The sequence below is a fragment of the Buteo buteo genome, chromosome 3 (assembly GCF_964188355.1).
Source record: "Buteo buteo chromosome 3, bButBut1.hap1.1, whole genome shotgun sequence".
NCBI lineage: Eukaryota > Metazoa > Chordata > Aves > Accipitriformes > Accipitridae > Buteo > Buteo buteo.
In genome coordinates this window covers 42,789,457-42,811,644 of record NC_134173.1, presented here as the reverse complement: position 1 = coordinate 42,811,644, position 22,188 = coordinate 42,789,457, and the positions used below count along the sequence as shown (strand labels likewise).

The 22,188-nt window shown below is 43.0% G+C and overlaps 1 protein-coding gene across 13 annotated transcripts in view; it reads left to right on the top strand.

Moving 5' to 3' along the window:
- The first annotated feature begins 4,629 nt into the window (after window positions 1-4,629).
- Window positions 4,630-22,188, top strand: part of EYA1 (EYA transcriptional coactivator and phosphatase 1) — a 166,551-nt gene continuing 148,992 nt past the window's right edge. For 4 of the 13 annotated variants that reach the window (XR_012649827.1, XR_012649822.1, XR_012649823.1 and 1 more), the window contains exons 1-2: window positions 4,632-4,717; window positions 17,118-17,229. Coding sequence is in view for 1 of the 13 variants with exons in the window: in XM_075023440.1 (XP_074879541.1) it covers window positions 17,197-17,229 (33 nt within the window). In the remaining 12 variants the exon portion in view is untranslated. Of the gene's footprint in view, window positions 4,718-17,045; window positions 17,230-22,188 lie in introns of those variants that run through there. The other 9 variants (XR_012649828.1, XR_012649824.1, XR_012649826.1 and 6 more) reach the window with 7 other exon arrangements.

Sequence of the window (22,188 nt, the reverse complement as noted above, 5' to 3'; positions counted from 1 at the left end):
AATTAATAGTTTAGAATATAAAATAGGATTTCATTGATAATCTACTTTATAATCTGGTTTTAGCCAGTTATTTCATGGAAGAAAGTTCTGTAAATCCATGTATTCATAAATAGCTCGGTGAGTAGTTCAATTAAAATGACAAAGACAAGTGTTTACAGTGTTAGATCATAGAAAGCATTAGAGATGAATTTACAGATACTGAAAAGTTGCTCAAAACTTATTGGAAGTCAGAGGGACTTCTACCACTGACCTGGGGAGCTGTGGGAAGTTTCTACCTGCAGCGACACAATTACCAGATTACAAAGCTGGAAGATGATTTTTTTATCTGCTCCACAAAATGTTAGGTTGCTGCTTTTCCAATCTCCTTCCATCTTCACAAGTTTTAGACAACTCCCTATCAAAACGATATCGACAAACTAACAGAGTATCAAGGGGGGAAATGAGCAGCATAGCAGAGGGAGGAATATTTAAATTTTTATTTTCTAAATCAGCATGTCACGTGGAGGATAACAACAAACATCGGAGGTATTGAAAACATAAGCACTACAGATGAAAATGGTTTCTTCTGGAGAGTCAAAGCAAACATAAGCAAGAGTTAGAGGATTAAAAGGATTGACTTTTGAGTGGACTGTGTGTTATTTGACTTCTCGTGGGATCTACTAAAGCAGTAAGTAAAGCTCTGTTGTCACATGTGGCTTGCCAACGTGGCATTATAGGTGCTAGCTCGTACTGGATCCCAGTAGCATCTGCCTCAGAAATGTTTCCATGTTCCATTAGAAACCATTACTGGAAATGCTCCCTTTGAATCTTGTATTTATTCCTAGTAATACAAATTTTGCTTTTCGTTGCATCTAGGTGTAGCCGAGGACTGCATCTAACTCTGGAACTGAAAAGTGCAGTTTTACTAGTCCTTCATTGCATGGGTAAGTCAGGTTTATACTCATGGCAGTGCTTTTGTTCATAATGCCTGTGCCAGAGCAACATCTAGCTCGTCTGTCACAGCTGCGTACATCGTGCAGGGCACTAGGGGCAACAGCATTAAAGATGTTTGCCTGTTACTGAAGGAGACCAAAAAGACTGAGGCAGATAAGAGGATGTTTACTGAGTAAGGAGGTCCCATTTTATACTCCTTTTCTAGTATGAAACTTCACTTAAGTCAAACAATGAACATTTTAGAAACTAAATGTATGCTCGAGTTGCTTCCAGAAAGTTAGACCATAGTATAGACTGAGTGCTGGAGGTTCTTTTTAGTCGTCAGGGCAAGGAGAGCAGCATGCTACAGTAGACCTGACACAGAAGGGAAAAACATACAGATAGGGCACAACAGTGTCTCCAGTAATGAACTCAAATCCTCGAGTCTGTAAAACCACATTGTATTCCTGAGTGATGAATTTTTCTATTTGGATCACTAACTTAGTTGAAAGAAGTGTAAAGACAGCTCCCTACTGGCAAAATATCTGAGGAGGTTACAGAATGCTGTTTATTCCAGCTAGTGTCTGGAATAAATTATGTTCAAGAAATTGGCTCCTGATACTCCTATTTCAGATGAGGATTTGTACAGTGTGCTAAGTCCTAACACTTCTGGCCAAACCATAGCCTTCATGAGGATTTGCCATTCATCATACCTGCCAGGAGCTCTCAGATCTGGCGAGGTGCTTGTTTTGAGGAATGAAAGAATAACAGAAAAGAAACCGTTTACCTTGGAGCTACTGTCAGTTCTCAAAGGCACTGGTCTTCCAAATTTCAGGGCTCCAAGTTGTCAGTCCCAATACATTTTCGTATTATTCCTACTGAAATTCATTAGCTCTATAAGGAAGATCCAAACTGGTTTTAGATAACACTCTAGGTCATATAAGCCACTTAACATTTCAGAGGTTTCTACTGCAGGTAAGGGGATAATGGCAGCAGGTGACCTGACAGCTCTTGTGGTGAGAGGGAGCTTTCACAACTTGCTTTTACTCCAGTGGCAACAGCAGATGCCTGACAACTCGTGAGCTTGGACTCTAGGAAGCAGGATGGCAATGTGAGTGCTATTTTCAATGTTTTGATCTATAAGCCATGTTTATCAATCACCTATTGTGAACAGTAATAATGTTCATGTATGTTCAAAATGTTCAAAAGTTCATAATGTTCAAAAATGATTTTTTGCTCTGTGCCTAAATACTATATAGACTTCACTTGATTCGTCTCAAAACATCAACAGCTTAAAAACCTACAGAAGGGGAATGCCAACAGAAACACTACAAAGTCAAATCTAAGAACATCCAAATTACTCATCACCATAGTGTTCAGGGCTTCAGGAAGGAGGTCCACTCTTCTACCCCCATAAGTAGGCTCAGGGTTTTCATAAGAGCACGCTGTGTTGCAGCATTCTCACATGTCTATGCAACATTTACCCTCATGCTGGAGCCGATATTCACATTTTATTTTGAGGCATCCCACAGAAAAATAAAGGCATCCCTGGGGTCCTAGAAGTACTCTGGCAGAGACCTTCTTAAAGATTTTGGATCTGTGTATGTTTTTTGAATACTCTACTGCTGGCTTAAAATTAGTAAATACCTAGGAAATATGAATCTTTGCATTTTTACCAGGCAAGATTTCTAGGTGAAAAAGGACAGAATTTCAACAGAATGTGCTTAACCCTACACCTGACTTTGAAGAAAGACTTCATCACAGAGTGGATAGTCAACCACCTGTTCAGTCAAAGATCGCGGCTTTCTGAAGAAACTGCTCTAAAAGTCACTGCAGAAATTAGGCTGCACATGGTCTGTTCCATGAGTCCAGGAGAAAGTATGTTGCAGAGATCATGTTTTCCTCTTTGCTTCCAGAGATTTTTCTGGATCCATGTGTGCTCTTCTCCATTTCATATTCCACTAGAAGGGAGCAAGTGGACTTGTGACTTTACCTCTCTTAAGTCTCTCTTACAATCTGTGGACCACAATTTTTACAACCCATAGATCTCATTCTCCCCTCCAGTATGTTAGGGCAATTTAATCTGCTTCCCTGCAGTATAAAAACACTCAGCTGAGGTAGTATCATCCATTATTTCCCATCATTGTGGGTCAAGGTGAGTTTGGCTACTGAATTTAATGGGAATTAGAGTAAGCTCTGTTTAATATCTTAAAATAGTGTTGAACTAGAAATGGTTTAATGAAAATTTAAAAAATATATATACATATAAATATCCCATATTTGGTAAGTTGAAATAGAACCTAATGGATTAATTTAACTTCAGAAGAATGTGGAGTCCATCTCAGTTTGTCAATATGTTTGTACATGGCCCCACGCTTGACATTTTCATTAACTCTCACCCTTTAATTTACAGGACTGTTACACTGGAGAAGAAACAAGCAGGGGAAAAAAACCTTAAAATGGTTAAAAAGTAAGAATGGATTCCAAGTGACTAGGGTCCTTCAGGAGAAACATGTAGATATTCTAGTGATTTAAATGGCATTGTCTGTGTATCTACAGTTAAAGAAGATCCTAAATGCTTGTGGGAACATAATTTCAATTTCTCTAAAGGTAGAGACATGTTTTGTACTTTCTGAAATTGGCATACAGGCAGACCGTGAAGAGCTGGAAGAGGAAAACAGCGGAAGAGCATGTACTGAAGACGAAGTGTCTGAAGTAAATAGAAGGGCTTGAAGCAATGGCAACTTTTTTTGTTTTGCCTGTCTAGGGGAGCACGCGTTCTGGTTTAAGAAAGAAGAAAGGGAGGAGGAGGCCTGGACTGCAATGCTCATCTTCATAGTAAAGGTGAAAAAAAAAAAATAAAAATCAGCGGCCGTGCTGCTTCCATGTGGAGCAGCCTGCCAAATTGATCGGGGCATTAATTTACGTTAGACTCTGATGCCAGTGCTTCACGCTTCATGCAAGGCTCTAAGCTCCTACCTCCGGGATGGACAAGCAGGGAGCATGTTCTACCACTGTTTTGCCCGGACTTCGCACCTGAAGTATAAGACACAAGGAATCAAAGCCGTGCTTTCTCTCTTCATAGGTAATGAGGAGGGGATGATGTGCAAAAGCTCCGATCTGGGGGATAATCCGAGGTCCATAGGGCCAAGTGCCATACGCGCAGCACGGCTTCTCCCAGAGCAGCGCTGCCACGCTGTCCTCGATGCCTCGACCGACTCTTTGCCTTCCCCACCAAGGGCAGCGATGGATTTCCCAGGGCGGTGCAGAGCGGTGTCAGATAACCCCGGGCGGCCCGGGGATGCCGCAGGCACCCGCCCGCCCTGCAGCCCCCGCGCTGCCGAGACAGCGGCGGAGCTGGCCGCTGGCTTCGGGGGTGTTCAACCTGCGGCCGGCCCCTAGGGCCCCGCAGCACCGCAGGAAGCCGGGGTGCCTCAGAGCCCACCCTTCCCCTCTCTAATAATACCTTCCTTCTCAAAATTAAAGGAAAAAAAAAAAAAAAGGCGGCGGGGGTGGGGGTGTGGGGTGCAGCGGCTCTCTCGGTGTGCCCCGGCGAGCCGAAAGCGGCGGCAGCGGGGGGCAGCGGGCGGCGCGGCCGGGCAGGCGCGGTGCGGCCGCCGGGCGAGGCGGCGGCGGCGGCGGCGGGAGGAGGAGGCGGCGGTGGGTCGAGCCGCTCCGGGGAAGTTTCCTCGCCGCCGCCTCCCCGAAACCCCTCCCCGCCCAGCGCGGCTCCGCGCTCCTCGCAACTTACCGCCGGGCGCCGCTCCTGGGGAGCCGCCGGGCCCGCGCCGGAGGCCCCCGCGGAGTAAGTGCGCGCCGTGCGGGCCGGCGCGGGGCCGGACACGTGGGTGCGGCGGGGGCCGGGCGGGACGCGCGGGCTCAGCCCCGGGCGCTGCGCCGCCGAGGGCGGTTACGCGGGCGCGCAGCGCCGCGGGGCTGGCGGCGGCGGCGGCGGGGAGGGAGGGAGGGAGGGAGGGGTGAGGCTGCGGGAGCCCGTCGCGGGGGGTGGGAGGGGAAGGGGCGGCAGAGCTCGGCTGGCCCGGCGCCGCGGGAGCCCCCGCTGCCGGCCGGGGGGCGCCGGGCGCTGCGTTGCTTCGGCGGGGGCCTCGGTGGGTCGGCTCCGCCGAGCGCGTGTTTTTGGCGGCCGAGGGTAGAAATCTGCGGGCCGGGCGCTTGGCTGCCATCGGCGCCTTCGCCCCCGTCCCCCGGGCCTGCCGGCCGTGAGCACGGCAAGCGTTAGGGGGGGGTGGCCGGGCCCCCAGCAAGGAGCGGGCGGCTCCTCCGACGGACGGGGAGAGGCGGCCGGTGCCGGGGCACCGAGGGCGATCGCGCCGCCCGCTGCCCCGGGCGCTGCCCCGGCGGGAGCCCGCCGGCTGCCTGCCTGCCTGCCTGCCTGCGGGGGCTCGGGGGGAGGCGGGAGGGAAGGAGGGCCGTGCCGCTCGCCTCTCCCCTCCCCTCTCCGCGCATCCCAGCACCTTGGCGGGGGCGAGGAGGGTGCCGAGCGTCGCGGCAGGGAGGGGTGCACCCCCAGGCGCCCCTCTCCTCAGCTCGCCTCCCGGGGTTTCCGTTTTGCCCGCCGTCACCGAAGCCCTTCGAAGGGATTGTTGGGTATGGCTGGGCGCGAGGTGGGTTTTGTCGGTGCTGTCGGTCTTGGAGGCAAAGCTCATTTTTTGCTGGAAATACTCTCTTCTTTAAAACGGTGATTAAATAGGCAGTTTCTCTATCACAGTGTCAAAGATCAGAGTTTTCTTCAATTATTAAAATACAACATTAGGCTTTTTTTTCTTTCAGGCTCTGAGGAACACAGTGTTGCATTTAAATTGCAAACAGTAGTTCACATTGACTTTTAGTGGCAAAACGCTTTCATGGTTACATATGCTGCAGCAAAATGCGGTAGGAGCAGCAGCACTGGACAGTCGCTACGTTTGAAGACTCACACTTTCCATAGTCCTTTAAAATAAAAATATGGTTATAAGAAGAGAAGTCAGTCATTCAGTGCTGTGAGAAGTTCTTTAAAAAGAGAATGTGGTGTGTGGAAAGTCCCTATGAAACAATTTCCAGATTAGAGCTGTTCGTTCTCTGCCAAAAGCTGTGTAAGCATGAACCATAATGAGGGGAGTTGTAGGATCACAGAGTAGTCATGGAGCAGGTAGTCTGGCTGCACCAGAAAATAAGAGACAGAAGGGCAATATGTATGGAAATGTCCCTAATTGAGGACTTCAGCTCGTGGAGGTAGCTGGCATATCTTCTGAAGGCTAGTCTGGATACGCTCCCCCCCAGACCTTTGTCCTAGTTTGCAAACATCTTATTCTACCATAGATTTCAGTGTAAGGTAAACTGCATGTATCTGCATCCTCGAACAAACTTTTAAAACTTATGGATTAGTCTTTCTGAATGGTTCGGCAGTCTTCAGAATTGTAGAATTTGTAATAGCATTGATAATGTTTACAACCCATCTAAGTAGAAACCAAGTCACTGGTTCCCGACAGCTGTGGTATTTATTCCAGGCCTGATGTTTCATTCCTAATTTTCTTCATTAGCTGTATCTTCCTGTGTAAACTGAATCACAAAAGGGGCAGGAAGAAAAAGGAGGAAGCAAGTCACTCTGTTTCTTGTTCGTGGCTCTGTCCTCCTTGCGCTGCAAATCCTGTCACTGTGGGCAAGGTGAGGGATGGACTCTGGCAGGAGAATTTTAAAATCTTCAGAGGTCATTTGAACAGTTTCTCCAAGTCAGCTGGAAACTGGGGGCCTCTTGCATCCTGTGCCTTTAGAGAATTTTAGGTTATTTTCTTTGTTTCTTTCATTCAATTACTTAATTATAGAATCCGTAGATATTATTGCTCAAAATAACCTTTCCTTCTAGATTTGGAGAAAGGGAGAGTGATACAACATTAAGAGATTAAATTGAATTAGGAGGCTTGAGTTTTTTCCTTCCTTTCATTTTTACTCTTGTTATCTTTGACTGTTTAATCTGATATATCAAACATCATAAGATCATGATTTCTCAAGCGTCTGGACACTTTTAATGCTCTTTTACCTTTTTTTTTTTTAACTTCTTTGTGACACAGCATCTCTTCTCACTCTGTCTCAGAGCGCTAATCCTACTGCACAGCCATAAAAAGTAAAATGTGAATTTACCATCGAGTTCTATGATACAGGTCAAGCTACCACGAAAAGGCTTTAGTGGTTGGACCAAGAAAGACTTGCCCGGATTTGATGGTGTGAGAGCGAGCTGTGGCTGCTTGGGAGAGGCACCCGCAGGGGCAGTTCTTGGGGGAGGGAGCCAGGGGGGCAGCTGCTGCCCATACCCAGGGCAAGCCCCGGGCAGCGGGTGGGTGCGTGGGCAGCGAACACCCCCGCCCCAGCCCACCCAGGGCCCCCGCCGTGCCGGGCTGCCTGGAAAAATCACAGAGGTGAACTCCCACCCCGTGAGGTGGGTCTGCATTTTTGCAGCTCCCCTTATAATGAAGTGAGCTAGGAGAAAGCTCTTTTTATTTATAAGAACGGAAATTGTGTGTAAAGTCCTTAAAATCAAGGAGGCCACAGCTGGGTACTTCATATGCTTTTAAAAGCTTTTCCAACTCAAAAGTTGTTTCTCTGTCCTTGCTATGCTGTTTCCATAGCGAGTCACACCTACTGCCACTTTAGGCAATTGGCCTGATTCCTGAAACTTCTGAATTTTAATTTCTCAGCTCAATAGCTTGAGCTCTTGATCATCTGAATATTGAAGGGGATCGCATGGTTTTGTGTGACTAAAATTTTCTTTTTTAGCTTTTAGGCTACACTGTTCTCAAAAGAAGGTGAAACGTTATGTTCAGAATACGTGTAGTACCTTCTTTATTTTCTCCTTTATTATGAAATAACATTATTATGTTATAACATTATTTGATAAATGACACAATAATTCATCTTTCATAACAAATTGTAAAAACAATGTGATATGGATAACAACTATTGTCTCTTATTTCTTTCACAATTAATATATTACTGTAGCCATTACACTTTTATCTTGAGCTGTGATGGTGAAAAAGACTGCAAGAGTAGTAGGATAAGCGAACTTGTAAGAAGCATGGATGTTGCTAGAGGACAGGTTGATCTAACGACTTAACTTCAGCTGCGTTTTGCCCTTGTGTGTTTGTTTTTTCATAAATGTATGTGAAATTCATTCCTATTGGTGGATACAGTTTGGAGACATGGAGAACTGAAACTAAATACTGCTGTTTGACTAAACTTGGTGCATTTTTTTTCTGACAAAGAACACATAATGCATCTTTGTGTAGTTGTGTAAGTAGAACCTATTTATCAAGGCTCCCAATCCTTAAGGTTTCTGGGTTTATTATGTTAAAAATGATGAGTTGTTGAATTCATTTTCATAAAAACACAGTCTGGCAGAAATCAGAAGAAAAGAATGTCATTTGTCAGGCAAGAGATGCGACAAAGTTGAACCAATCAGCATTTAAAAATGGTTTTCAGCATTGTTTTCAAAGCAACTGGGACCCCTACAAATGCTCTTACAATCATTTCCTTCTCCTCCTCTGTAATATTCACACCAATTGTCCAAATTTGGCAAGGATTTGTTGGTGGGGTTTTAGTTTCATAAGAAGTGACTTCTGGCTAGAGAAGAGAGGTCCTAGCCAGTGTCTCCTCCCTTGACCCAGTTGGAGCGGGGACGGCCCCGTGGGGAGCCGGGCAGCACCGTCCCTGGGATTACCCCCTGAGAGGCAAGAGCTGGAGGATGTAGCACAGAAACGTAAAGGAAAGCTGGCATCGTTGTTAGGTAAATACAGTATCACTTCTGTTCTAAAATTAACTTCTAGTTAGTGAATTGTTGGTGTTTCTGGTCACCGTGGATTAGACTTCCAAAGGTATTTAGGCGACTAAAGGTGCAGCTGGGTGCTTACTGTCATTCATGAGGGTGCTCGCAGTATAAGCAAACAAACAAATAAATGTAAATGGCTTAACCTCATGAGGGGCCTTTAAATATCCCACTGGACCTCACGTTGACAATTTTGACAGTTCAGTGATACAGCCTTCTGGTTTTCTCACGCTTAGGGCCATTCATTCTCTTTCACTTGGACTTTAACAGAGATTGAAAGAGAAAAAAAGAAAAAACTGTCTTCCTCCTTCTGTTCTCATAGATGAGTCCAAATGAAGAAAATAGACTACTTGCACCTACTGGTGAAACTTGCACCCACTGCAATTAGGTACCTTTACTGCATGATGAGAAGCGGAAGTATCTGTAGATAGAAAATGCGAATTCTGGCATTTGATCTGTTGTAAAGACTGAAAATAAGATGCTTCTTGTGGTATGTGAATGTTGTGACTTACCAAAGAAAACTGTAGTTGACCTCGAGAGACAGGGAAGTTTTCTCATTATATGGTAGGTAAATAAGAAAGCAGCATCCTTAGCCTTACTGATGACAACGTGAGGAAGGTCACTGGTACAGACGTTCAGTTGGCGGTTGATCCATTGTGAATACTGGACGTGCCACTCATGCAGAGACACCAGAGTGGTGGCTCTGTGCCACGGGAGTGCAGCTACGCTGCTCCGGTGGGCACAGGGAGTCCAGAGGCAATTTGGTGGTTCTCGCAGAACGTGGGACCTCAGCAGACTGTAACCTAGCGCTCGGGTCCCCCTGCGCTGGGAGATGCCAAGTCTTTGGCCTTTGAGTTTCCCAGTTGAGCGTTAGCTTTCCATAGCCAGGATGACTCACTTGCAACCATGCTTTCTGTAACGCATCCTACTTGGGTGTATTTTTCTGTGCTCTGGGATACTGTGGCTTCCACTGCTGAAAATACTGCTGGTAGCGTTTCTTACTTGAATTCTTTTACTAGCTTGGGGGAAGCCTAGGCTTTAATGAAGGTTGTTACAATTTCAGAATCAAATGTATCTGATTTACTTTTAAAAAAGAATAAAAGTTAAAAAAACTGATTTAAAATAAAGCATGATTTCACCTAGGGGAAAATTACTTTTAATTGCTCTGTGTAAACCTTGAAGCCTTGCATTAATTATGATGAGCAAACCTTTACTTGTTTGCACTGAATTGTACAGAGGCAGTACAGTTGTTTGTTGTTAGACCACAAACTTTTATAGACTGCATATATTTTACAAACTACTTTAAAAGCCCATGTGAAATAATAAGTAATGCCTTACCTTTAATCTAAATTTATAATAGGCGTAGAAAGGCTTCCTAGAGAACGTGTATAATTATTACTCATTAGAAACGTTGTACAGAACCACACGGGTTGAAAGTAAGCTTTGTTTGTAAAGCATCTTACACTTCTTTCCTGAGCTAGGTAAGCATTCCAGTTGCATATTATGATTCGTAGCTCAACATTTTTCTCGTATGCATTTCATACTCTTTATTAACCGTGACACTTAGTCTAATAGGCAGTGTTAATCTCTGGACCCCCTTGCCTTCTGTAGTGTGTTTGACACATACAGGGCAGAAAACGGATGTATTGCTCCAACAACTCACAGCGAAGGAATTGGCTGCTGCGTTCTTTTTCTATTCTCTTTGTTAGTGATACATAAATAAACCCAGGGAAAGTAGGGATTCCTGTCACTCTTTGATAATAAAGATCAAATGGAATGCTAAGAGCAAAGCTGTTTAATCCTGTTTGAGGCACAGCATTCACACCGTAAGTGGTAGTTTTATTAATTTTTAAAAAAATAAGTTTCCCTTATGTTTTCACCTTAAAAATATTCTTTATTTCCGGTCCTGAACTGTTAGCGTGTTTCTTTGCTGAACAGTTTCAACTTACATTGCAGATACAAATAAAGTTGATCCCACTGGGTAGTTTAAACATCACATTGATTTTGTAAGTCATTAAAAAAAAATTCTGGCAAGCAAGTTGCCAGTATAATTTTAACGTTGTTTTACAGTTTGACTTTCATGTGTATTTAGTATTCAATGAAAAATACGATCTTTTGCTATGTTTGGAGAACTCTGCTTTTGAAGAAATAACATTTTAAGAATAACATTATTGCTTTAAAATTATATATGTGTGTGTGTCTCCCACTTTGGCCCTTTGTGGAGCTTCCTAACAGAGGCATCCCGTTGGGCGGCTCTGCTGGGGAGATGCGCTCAGCAATCCGGCCGTCGCTGGCACCAGTTTTCATACCTGTTGCACGTACGCACCAGGGCCTCATTTCTGTTCGCAGTTTAAACCATTCCTGACCATGGTAGATGAAGGGAGCAACACAAAGACTTTATCAAGATGGTTTCTGAACCAGTTATAGTTCATTTTTACAAGTTCGAAAACTGATGAATTATTAACCTATTTTTTGCAGTTCTCCAGTCTTAAACGTTTGCCCATGCAAGGTGCTCTGGGAGTTTTGGTTACTACATTGTCAGGTTTCTTTCTCCACCTCAGGAGAGGTTTCTTTGTATGTGACCGAGTCTTTTCCAACACTGCGGGACCAGAGAGCTCTTCTGAGCTTGCTGAAATTAGGAGCCAGCAGATTCCCATTCCTTGATAAACATGGAAACATCTTTTGCCTCTGTTTATTTCTTCAGGTGGGAATTTTCTGTTATTCTCATTCCGCTTTCCTCACATAGCTTAGTCTGAATGATTGTGCTAATCAGGCACAATCATTTTTCTAGGTTGCGTCCACTTGAATGGAAGATATTCCAGGTTAGCAGTTTAAATTAGCAAATTATTCATAAATGACTTGGAGAGTGAGGTGAATAGCACTGAGAGTGGACTGTGAAGAACTGCGCAAGGACCTTATGAGGCAAGTCACTAGACAATAAAATGACAAATGAAGTTCTGCAGAGATAAATGTAAACTGCCAGACTCTGGGCAAAGTAGTTGTAGCTGTATGTGGAAAGTGATGGGCACTGAGCCGACTCCCATCATTCAGAAATGAGACGTCGGCATCAAAGATAATGCCAAGAAAATTTGTTCAGTGCTCAGTAATGCTCGCAAAAAATGAACGTTCAGCATTGTTAGGAGTCCAAAAAGTTTACGTGGGTTCAAGAGGAAGATGGACAAGTACTTGAGAGAGCTGTACTGAGGGTTGCTAGGCAGATGAGCTCCACCAGGCTCAGGAAATCCTTTGAATAGAAGTGGCAGGAAGCTGGGAAAATACTGGGGAAATGGCACATGCTTGTTCTGTTCTTGCTCTTCTGTGTCCAGTTATGGCTGTTGTTGGATATAGCACCATGAGGATTGGTGGTCTGAATCGGTATCGTGGTCCTTGTGTTCTCAACGCCCCCTTTTTTGCGTTAGATTTAATCGTACGTGGGAGAAATGTGGCACAAACCTTGTTGTCAGATCGTTTCTTCAAGACATACTTAGGCTTATGGTGTTGCAGCAATTTTATAAATATAGTCAGGATTCAAAAAGTAGTACAGATATATTTTCCAGGCTTTCACTAATATCATTTGCCTGTGGTGTATTCTTTGTGTTTATAGTGCTTCCTTCCTTCTTTCTTTCTTCCTTGTGCTCTTGAGACTCCTCTGTTAATCTGGTCCAGCATCCACTGAGACTTCTGTGTAGGTAGATGAGACCTCATGTTTCCTTACCAGAAATGTTAGTTTTCAGTGAAATAAAAAACATTAAGGAAACACCATAATTTTCAGTTTGAATTGATTTTTTTAATCTTATTTCGAAGTTAAAAGTGATGACCTAGATAGCAGAAAAATCTAGATATTAATTTATGTTACTGGCTTAAAAAGAATGAGATTACTTTGGTGCTGACCTAGACATCACAGTGAGCGTAAGCGCCATGGGTTTTACACACGCCTGTCCAGGACACTGGAGTGCTTGTTCTGTATTTATATAAAGGAGAGCTTACCAATAAACCATTAAAACTGAAGTTTTTCAGCCCTCTCTCCCGCAAGTTTACTCCAGCCACAAGTCCTGACGCCCCATGCATTTCTGCTCAGTGGTATTGGGAAAAAAGGTCTGTTGAGATGGACATGGATGTTTGTGGGGATGCAAAAGCAGCAACCTACCTCCCGTGCTGTGGTGCAGTGTGTTACCTGCAGGCTGCATACCCACAGAGAGGTCTGGAGCTGGCCCAGAGTCTGTGTTTAGGTCAGTGTCAGGACTGCGGTTGGTGTGGGATGTCGTCCAGCAGATGTGCATGTTAGGTCCTGCACATCTGGGCACCTATCTGTTTTATTGGAGTCCCTGAAGCTCACTGGAAGGCAGGATGCTGTATTGCATTTGCAGGCGTTCCAGGCTGAATCAGAGGTGGTCTTCAGGCGCACCGCTGGAGTTAATTGTTTATAAAGCTGCTGAAAGGTCCCTACTAAATTTCATTTTTAAAAAATATCTTTCCCTCTTCCGTTTTATTTCCTTCCTTTTTTTTTTTTCTTTTCTTTTTGGTTTTTAGCTGTTACACTTGGCAAGTTTCTTTCCTAGCATTTGGAAATGATTGTTTTCTAAATGCTACCCAGGTTATCTGCCAAATTTAACACCTTAAAAGGAAGTGGGGGTGGGGGACGAGAGACCTACCTGGGAATGGAGTGTATGTAGTGAACCTTTAGCAAGTGCTAAAAAGGAAACTTCTCAAATGTAGCACCTAAAATCAAAACCATCAAGTTCCCTACCCTTAGCTGTAAAATACCACATGCTATCATCTACACGGTAAAAAAGACTATTTCGCCCAGCCTCATAACCTCTTTCTTTCTTTTTCTACCAAATGATAAAGCACGTGTGACTTTTCTGTTATTCTTTTTTCTTCTAATGAATGAGTATGGTTTGGGGAGATACAATTTTGTCTAGGTGTTATTAGAAAATCCTAGCGGTTCCTGGGAAAGTGTGATCAGTCTGGCAAACCTTATTTAAAAAAAAAAAAAGAAAAGAAAAGAAGAGCAAAGCGGTATCCGCTGATAACACTAAAAGTGACCTCATCTTGGAGACTTTGCAATGGCGTAATCAGCCAGGAGGTTCTAAGACAGGAGCGGTTTTGCTGGTGGCACAGGAACAGGAAAAAGGTTTAATCCCTTCTCCTTGGTGATGGAAAGCGTAAGGTAGCCCAAGGTGGTGGTGTGTTCGTGCTGTTTCTGATCGCGGTGAGCTTCTGCAGGGGCTCGCTGCAGCTGCGCGTACATTACGGCAGCCCTGGGGCGGCTCCGAGATGGGGTTGTTAGTGGCAGAGTAGGGCGTGCATGGGAAACGCAAAGCTTGTAGGGAGAGCAGCTCGGCCAGCGTAAGAAATCAGGTTCCTTGTCCTTAAATGTTGGTGTCTGTAAGTGCTGGGAGTCAGCCGTGGCCAGTTCCTTTTTGGTCACCCTTGCGCTCGGTGCCGTCTGTGCAGGAGATCACCCTCCGCCAGTGCCTTCCAGCCCTAAGAGATTATTTCACAGCGTCCCTGGCCGTGTTTAACATCTGCTTCCCGCGTAATTGGCCGCTCGCTTCGTCAAGCGTTCAGGCGGGCGCTCAGGCGGGGACGACCCTTGCAGGACACGGGGCTTTGCTGGAGCTCCTGGCCTCCTCCGCAGCCTGGCCGGGGAGCGGCTGGCAGCCGCCCGGCGCCTGGCTGCAAAGGCGCACGTTCAGGTCCATGTGTGCGGGGAAAATTGCACGGTGTTGGATAACGTTTCAGAAAGGAGGGAATAAAATCCCCCGTAAACCACTTTCTGTACTTCTTTGCTCTTCGTGGTTTTTTTTTTTTTTTTTTTTATTCCTTTTAAAATGGTAATAATAGCTGTTTGGAAAAGGGGGTGGCTGGTTATCGCACCTGGTACAATAGTACTTCTTTAGCTGGTGGGACTTTTAACTGCTACCATCATGTATTTAATAATAATAATGATAATAATAATATTTAACCAAGCAAATGACTTCCAAAGTCATAGAGAAAAATAAAAGGGGATATGTACTTTCATGACTTCCCTTCAGTTTAGGTCTTGTCTCCTTCAATAATTTGAGGTATTTTCCCTCATATTTGATGGCCTATTTTGCATATAACAACTTCTCTGTAATAGATACTCTATGTAATTTAGATTTAATTTTTGGTACGTTAACAACTCAAGGGAATTTAATTAGTTTTCGTAAAGCTTTACTAAAAGTTAAAAATAACCTAAGATGACAATTATAATAAGGATAACTAAGTTGCTCTTGTTTAAAAGTTGAATTTTTTAAATTAAAATTACTTAATTACATTGTAAATCAGCTGTTCTGTATTAATGTTTGAGCCCTCATGTTACCGCTAACTTGATTCTGCTGCCAGAGGTCTCTGGTGTCTGCTGAAAAAGACAAGCCTTTGCCCCTAACAGTGTGTGTGTGGGTATATATAGGACCTTTTCTTAAATCTCTTTTGCAGTGACTTGGAGGGCAGAATATGCAATAGTGGGCTCTTTTGATGCTGGTGTGTTATAGGAACCTCTCCCAGAGAGAGAAAATGTTCGCCGCAGCAGTTTCTGCAAGCTGGGTCACCTAATTACAGTTGAGCTACGATATACACTAAAACGTATATGCTTTTTCCTTATGGGCTTTAATAGAAAATGCTTTTTAAATGTAGATGATTACCAGTCTTGGTAAAGTTTTCTTTCCGTTAGTAAAGAGAGTACTGCTGATCTGAAAAGCTGTCAGGTCATCCACATACCAGCATTACATCAATTGACTTTTGAATATTTTTCCATTAGAAAAGGCTCCATTTTATTCCCTCGCTGAAGTGGCAGACTTTCAGCTTGTGCGGTTTTTCCATTTATTGAATTTTGCAATAAAAGAGTTTTTGAAACAGATGTCAGTCATTGCTTAGGAGTGGGGCATTGTTAGAGAACTGTTTTCTTCTGCTCTTTGCTATTATTATTTTTTTTAAAGCTAGAAGAAATTCTTGTCCTTCCCCTCCCTAACTTTAATTGTCACTTTTTAAAGCCTTGAATCATTTTCTAACCTATAATCTGGTGTCAGAACAAATATGAGCACCAAACCCTGATTTCATAGAAATATTTCAGATTGGCCATTGTTCTCAGCAGGAGCGGGACTGGATTCGATCTCTCAATTGTAAAGCAGAAAGAAGGGAGTGGATGCATTACAGAAACATGGTTCATATTAGCATCTTCCTTAGGGTGTGGAGTGGACCTGTTAACACTTTCTTAATGTTTAGATTTTATAGAAGTAGCTGAATGTGTGCAATGAGTAGTATCCAGTGTGGATTAATTGTGCACAGAACAACTGGGCTTGAAGGGATATTTTTTTTTTTCTTGCAAGAATCCCATTCAGGTAGAAAGATGCAGAATAAGATTTTTGGATCCTGATCCTAAAATATACATGTTTCATATACAGAGTGGTTTTAGGACAAATTGAACATCTTCAGACCATTGGATCTTCGCTTGTCATAGATAAGCAAAGTGCAGTTCACATTTCTGTATGTATAAGGGGTGTATGTATATATATACACACTTAAAAAAATCAGATTTACATTTTTATTATTCTTTAGCAGACTGCATTTGCCCATGTCTTTAAAAAAAACAAGCCAATTTTTCTAATGAGGATTTCAGTTGGGTTTGTTTGAATTATTCTAATGATTAATTACAAATTTTAAGAAGGTCACAGCATTTTATTCTAAGGAAAATTGGCTCTGTAAGGAAGCCATATTTTGAATTGATGTCTGTTTGGGGGGTAATCCTTTGTTAATTCATCTCAGCGCTTTACTGTTATTTTTAACATCAAAGAACACCGTTTCCAAAGGTGAGAGAACACAAAGCATCCCATATTTATAATTTATAGGGGCTAGGACTGTGCCCTAATGTAAACTTGAAGAGATTTAGTATAAAAATATCCTTAGCTTGAGGGCAACATTTTGAAAACTTTGTGGATTTTCTTTTTTATCCTAGCTCAATCTACAATCATATTTCTTTGTTATTATTTCCTCTTGGCATTAAAGTACAATTGACTTTGATAGATATCAGGGAGAGGCTGAACTTCACAAAAAAAAAGAAAAAAAAAAGAGGAAAAGTTGTGTTGTTGGCACAGAAATAGCAACGGTAGAAGAGTTCCTGGCTGCCTTTTATTCGTCTGCCGACAGTGAGCACAACGGGGCTCTCGCTGCCTGCTTTTGGCTCGTGTGGATTTGCAATAAACAGCTCAACTATATATTGATTTTCAAGATTAATTCAATTCATCGGAGATAACTGCTCCCAACTTGTGAATATTTGTTAGTTAATGGAAAGTTGCAGATGTAAAGATCAGCTCTTAATTTCATGCCAACAAATTAATATGGCAATGTGGTGCTGTCTTTTCCACAGGTGTGTGTGTGTGTACTAGGACTGTCTGAACCTCACTGTAACTAATAGCCTGTATATAATTTGGAAGAAGAAATCTTCAATGGAAGACCCCCAGGGAATAAATGGGAAGCCTGTAAGTAAACAACTTGTCAATCCTGACAAAAAAAGTTACAGCTTTTAAAGTGGCAATTATTTTTGTTGCAACCAAGTCACTGGAAAGTTTTAGAAAGCTACATGCATTTTTAATGATTGGAAGCTGTAAATGATGAATTTCATTGAGAGATGGAGGTTTATGCTAAAGCTACAGAAAATAAGTATAGATGTAAAAATATTTGTCTTCAATAATTCATATTACAAAATGATGCTTGTTGCTTTCTCTAAGAAGTATATGGCTTGGTACATTTATATTGTTAACATTTTGATCTGTTAGAGAGTTTTCATCCCATTATTTGAGGTTATTTCTCTTTGCTTGTGTGAATGTATGCAAATATTGTTTCTGGGAGAAGCGGGTGCAACTCCTAGCTACAAAATCTTATGAACAGTGGCAAAATATGTGTTTCTTAAAAAAATAATATCTTTAGCAGCATTGCTGTTTCTTTTAAATGCCTGTTTATAAAGTCACAATAGTAAGAAATTTTGCAAACTTTGAGACATGGTTAATAATGTTTTAAAATAATATTTCATGCACGGTCAAATGATTAGTGTGTATTACTGATTTGTTAGTTTAGTTTGTGATATCATTCTTGGCATTCAGTGAACATCAAAATGCTACTTATTTTTTTCTGGATTGTTTTGACAGAAATGGTGCGCATTGAAATTGCCTTGTTTTTACCAGTTGTAAAATAACTCCAAAACCTACTATTTAGTAAATTTGATTAGATTTCTTTCCGGCATTTTTTTCTGGTTTGTTTATTTTCTATATTTGACAGTACTCTGCATCATCTCTCCCTCTTCCCCTTGTATATCCAGTTTCCCTGATGCTTGTGTCAGTTTTTCACATAGCAACAGAGCAGAAAGAACTAAACCACCTAATAATAAGCCTGTTGTGTTGCATGGTTTTGTTACACTTCTCATCTAGTGTCATTTTTACTGTCTGAAGCAATATGGCTTTGATTATTTTCCAAGGTTCATTTGTTCCACAGCCTGTCTCTATGTGTACGTTTGGGTATTTATCCATCGCTGCTACAGCAATGTGTGAAAAGGACCAATTCACTCCTAGAGAAAGGGGTGGCCATGGTTACCGACTGGTGCTAAACAGGGATGGTCCTCTTCGCAGTTGCAGTCCCAGAGCTTTCAGCACCACCCAGGCTCTCAGTCCTTGTTCTGTTCAGGATCAGGCTTTCTCCGTGCACGAAAAGCCTGTCCCTGACGCCGTCAGGATTTTCTGCGGCTTCCACTGGCAATACTGCCTGCCTCTCTCTGTGCCCAGCATAGCCTGGGCTTCGTGTGCTGCAGTGGGTTTGGGTCGAATGATAATCGTATGCTGGAGCTGTATGTAATGACAAATGTAACTGTCACTTAACATAACAGGAGCATTAAGGGAAATATTTGTTCATGGTTTGGCACCACCAGCGCTCCTGTTGGGGTTATTCATTCCATTGCTTCTTTTCACCACTTAGTGCAGAGAGTCTGTAAAACACTTAATCTGCTCAGAATTTCCCTTCCCATTACCCAAGTGGGTGGTAGGCATGGATGCTATCGGGATTGTCAAAATCTAAACCAGTAACTGCTGAATAGACTTGCTGCATTGGCAAGCACTCAGGCTTCTGTAACGGCGAGGACTGGACAGCCCAAAGGTATATGACACAGGGCAGAAGTACCACTGTGGGGTGTGACTCTTCTGATTGCTGTGTCATTGGATAGGTTTAAAAATGGGGTATTAAACTAGTGAATCAAATCCTGCAATTAGACCTCACTTTAATTCATTCATAATTGGACAGGCTGCTGTGTTTGCAACAGTCGGTTGGCCAACATGGAGATTTCTTAAAAGCAGTAGTCAGAAGGCAAAATAGTCTCAGTGAAAATAAAGAAGATGGCATCAGCACTCTTTTTGTTTATTCTGCTCTCTGCATGTGCATACAAGAAAAAGGGAGCGTGAGGGATGGGTTAATACTCTGCAATTACAATACAGAAGCCAGAAACTGTTTGGGATCTTAAATCCCAAACACATGTAGCAACTCCTAAAATCTGGTGGTAGTCCACAGGAGAAGAGGAAAACTTTTCTACAAGCGCCAGTTGAAAGGTACTTTAATTTTGGAACTGGCCAATGCAAACTATGCTGTGGAAGCAATTTCGGGTACACATGGGTAAGGGAGGAGCTTTATTCAATAACTGAGAATTGAAGGTGTATAATGTTTTAGGGAGATAGGGCTAGATGGACAACAGAGCAAGTACCAGGAGAAGGAGAAAGGAAAGGAAAATGAAAAAAGTTTATCAGACAACACTATGAGAGAATAGGTGAGTAAGTAAGTACTTTGCCACTGTCTTTGGCCAAGATTTCTCTGCTGAGAGATGTTTCACATGGGAATGCAGCCTGTCAGTGTTAACGTGTACAGGAGGATACCATAATAAGCCCAGTAGGCTAACTTCTGCTCTCTGTTACATTCATACAGCTGAGAGGGGATTTTAGCATCTAGGCAACACTTCCATCACCTGGAGAAATGGTCCTAATGGTGCTGTCATGTGTTTGGTTCACGTTCTGTAGGAGCTGACTTGCAAGCTTGTGCTTGCAAACTTGAACACTACATCTGCCCTCACCTTTCTTTTACTAGGTGCCTGAGAAAGAAGCGTAACACAAACCTGAGGCTGGCTAGACAGAGGGTATCAGTGTATTATCCTGCCTGAAAAAGTCACTGATGTTCAGTTTCTTTCTTTCCAAGTCCAAAAAAGGCTTTGAAGCTTGTTTGGTAATGATACATGCACCTACATGGATACATGGTCCACTTGTGTTTTATCAAGCTAAAACAAGTGGTGAGTTATTTTTAATTTGTATTTCTCTATTAATAAATTGGTTGTTGATTTCAACCCAATTCGTCAGTGAAGCAGAGATCTCAATGATAACTAAGATGTTATAAATTCCTACAACTGGGCTGCCTCAATGACTGGGCTGTTTCTTCTCAAAGACTGTCAAAATGCCATGCTGCTCACCTCACTGATCTTTGTGTGGATGTACTTCTTCACTTGATTGACTTTGGAGCAAAGACCAGCAAAGTAGTATTATTTGGCTTGCTACTGAAATCTGCAAGTCTGATACATAGCCAGCATGTTTACACTTTGAAGTGCCATGCATAGGATTGCATCTCATGCATATACTAGTGCTCCAATCTCCGCTTGAGTTTGTAAACCCTGTTCTTCACCATCCTGAGGGGGCTTTTCTGCCTGCCAGTCATTTGCAATGAGTCCCACTGCTCACACATACCTGAGAAGAAAAAAACCCACATCTTGTTTTAAGTATTTTTGAGATGAAAATGTCAGTTTGGATGTTAGAGAAATTCTGAAGTAAGGAAACTGAGAATGGGTAACAGTACATCTTGCCCCAAATTGACTTCAAAAAATTGATGTAAAATTATTGTGGCTTACATTTGTGGTAGGCTAAATCTCTACCTGTCCCAAACTTGGCATTGGCATGAATGCATTGCCCTAGAAAACCTCTAGAAGCCCTAGAAACATGACAAACACTGATAATCAGATGATTCTGGCATGATATGCTTAATGTTGATATACACCTGGGTTAGAGGTACCCTGATGACAACATTTTAAAAACCTCCAAAAGGTCTTTGTAGAGGTAAGCAGGTATTCTATTTCATTCCATTTGCCAATTGTTTTAAAAAAATGCATCTTTTTTTACTTATTTGCAAGATTCAGCACAAGGAAGTTTTCACAAGTAAATATTAGCATGTTTTCAGCAATTACTGTACCTCCTGGGAATATTTTGGAGGGTATTTCTTCCCCATCAGTCTCTCTCTGATAGCGATGCTAGGTTATTATATAGCATAAAATACTTTTCATTCCTACCCCGCCCAAGCTCATAGTTGAAAATTCTCATTGCAAAATTGTACACCAAGAAGTATTTTCAGCATTGAGTATTTTTGATGATGGACTTTGCCCATCTGGAAAACAGAGCGAAGACTCTGAGGCCCTCAGCAGTCAAGTTAGATCCAAACAGCGTGTACCCAATGAGCCAAGAAAGGAGGTGCTCCTAGTCTGCTTCAGCAGTTAATCTTCTCCGATTCCCCCCGCAGCCCCCAAACCTCAGCTTTTGGTCGGCGCTCTGGGCAGCCTGGCTGCATACTTCCAACTTCTTGCTCCTCCCTGCTGCTTGCCGGACACCGCTCTCCTGCTTACCTCATGCCATGTACCGGAGAGCGGCACTTGCACCGAAAATTCACCTCATACCTCCGCTAATGGAAAGATGCAGAATGAGTAGCTGGTTTCAGCAAGAAAAGGGGGAGGAAAAAAAAAAACCCCAAAACCAAACCAAAAAACATCCAGCACCTGGCTGCAGCAAAATAATGAATTTTGCAGCAAACATGCGAGATTCTGTGGAATCTTGGAAAAAAGCCAGACTCCACGACCACAGAAATGCTGAGTCCATGGGGCCCAGAGAGAGATGGCTGGGGCAGTTCACATCTCTCCGTCTTTGTTTCAAGCTCCTTGCAGTCTTACTGAGGCATCAGATTACACTCTCTTCACATTTTCAAGGTTATCTTCGCTACCAGAAGGGCTAGAAAGTTCATTTTGTTTTGAGGCGAGCTGGGATTTGGCGGCGCGGCTCTTCAGCCCAGGAGCGGCTTCAGAGGCCACCGCCGCAGTGGTGGCATGGCTGGTGACAGCCGGACACGACCTCCGGGTTTGGACAACATCATCGACGGCATGTTTGTCATGCTGTCACATTACCTGTTTGTCACCTTAGGGAACAAGGTCTATGAGGAAAATGGGTGAAAATACAAGTATTTTACCTTCAGTTGAAAACTCACAGCATTGTCACCTGTGAAAATCATGTATATTGGTGCTACCTCGGTTTCTCTCAAAGGCTGGCACAGCGCTGTACTCCCTTCTGCGTTCCCTTGCTATTCTGAAGAAATGTGTAACG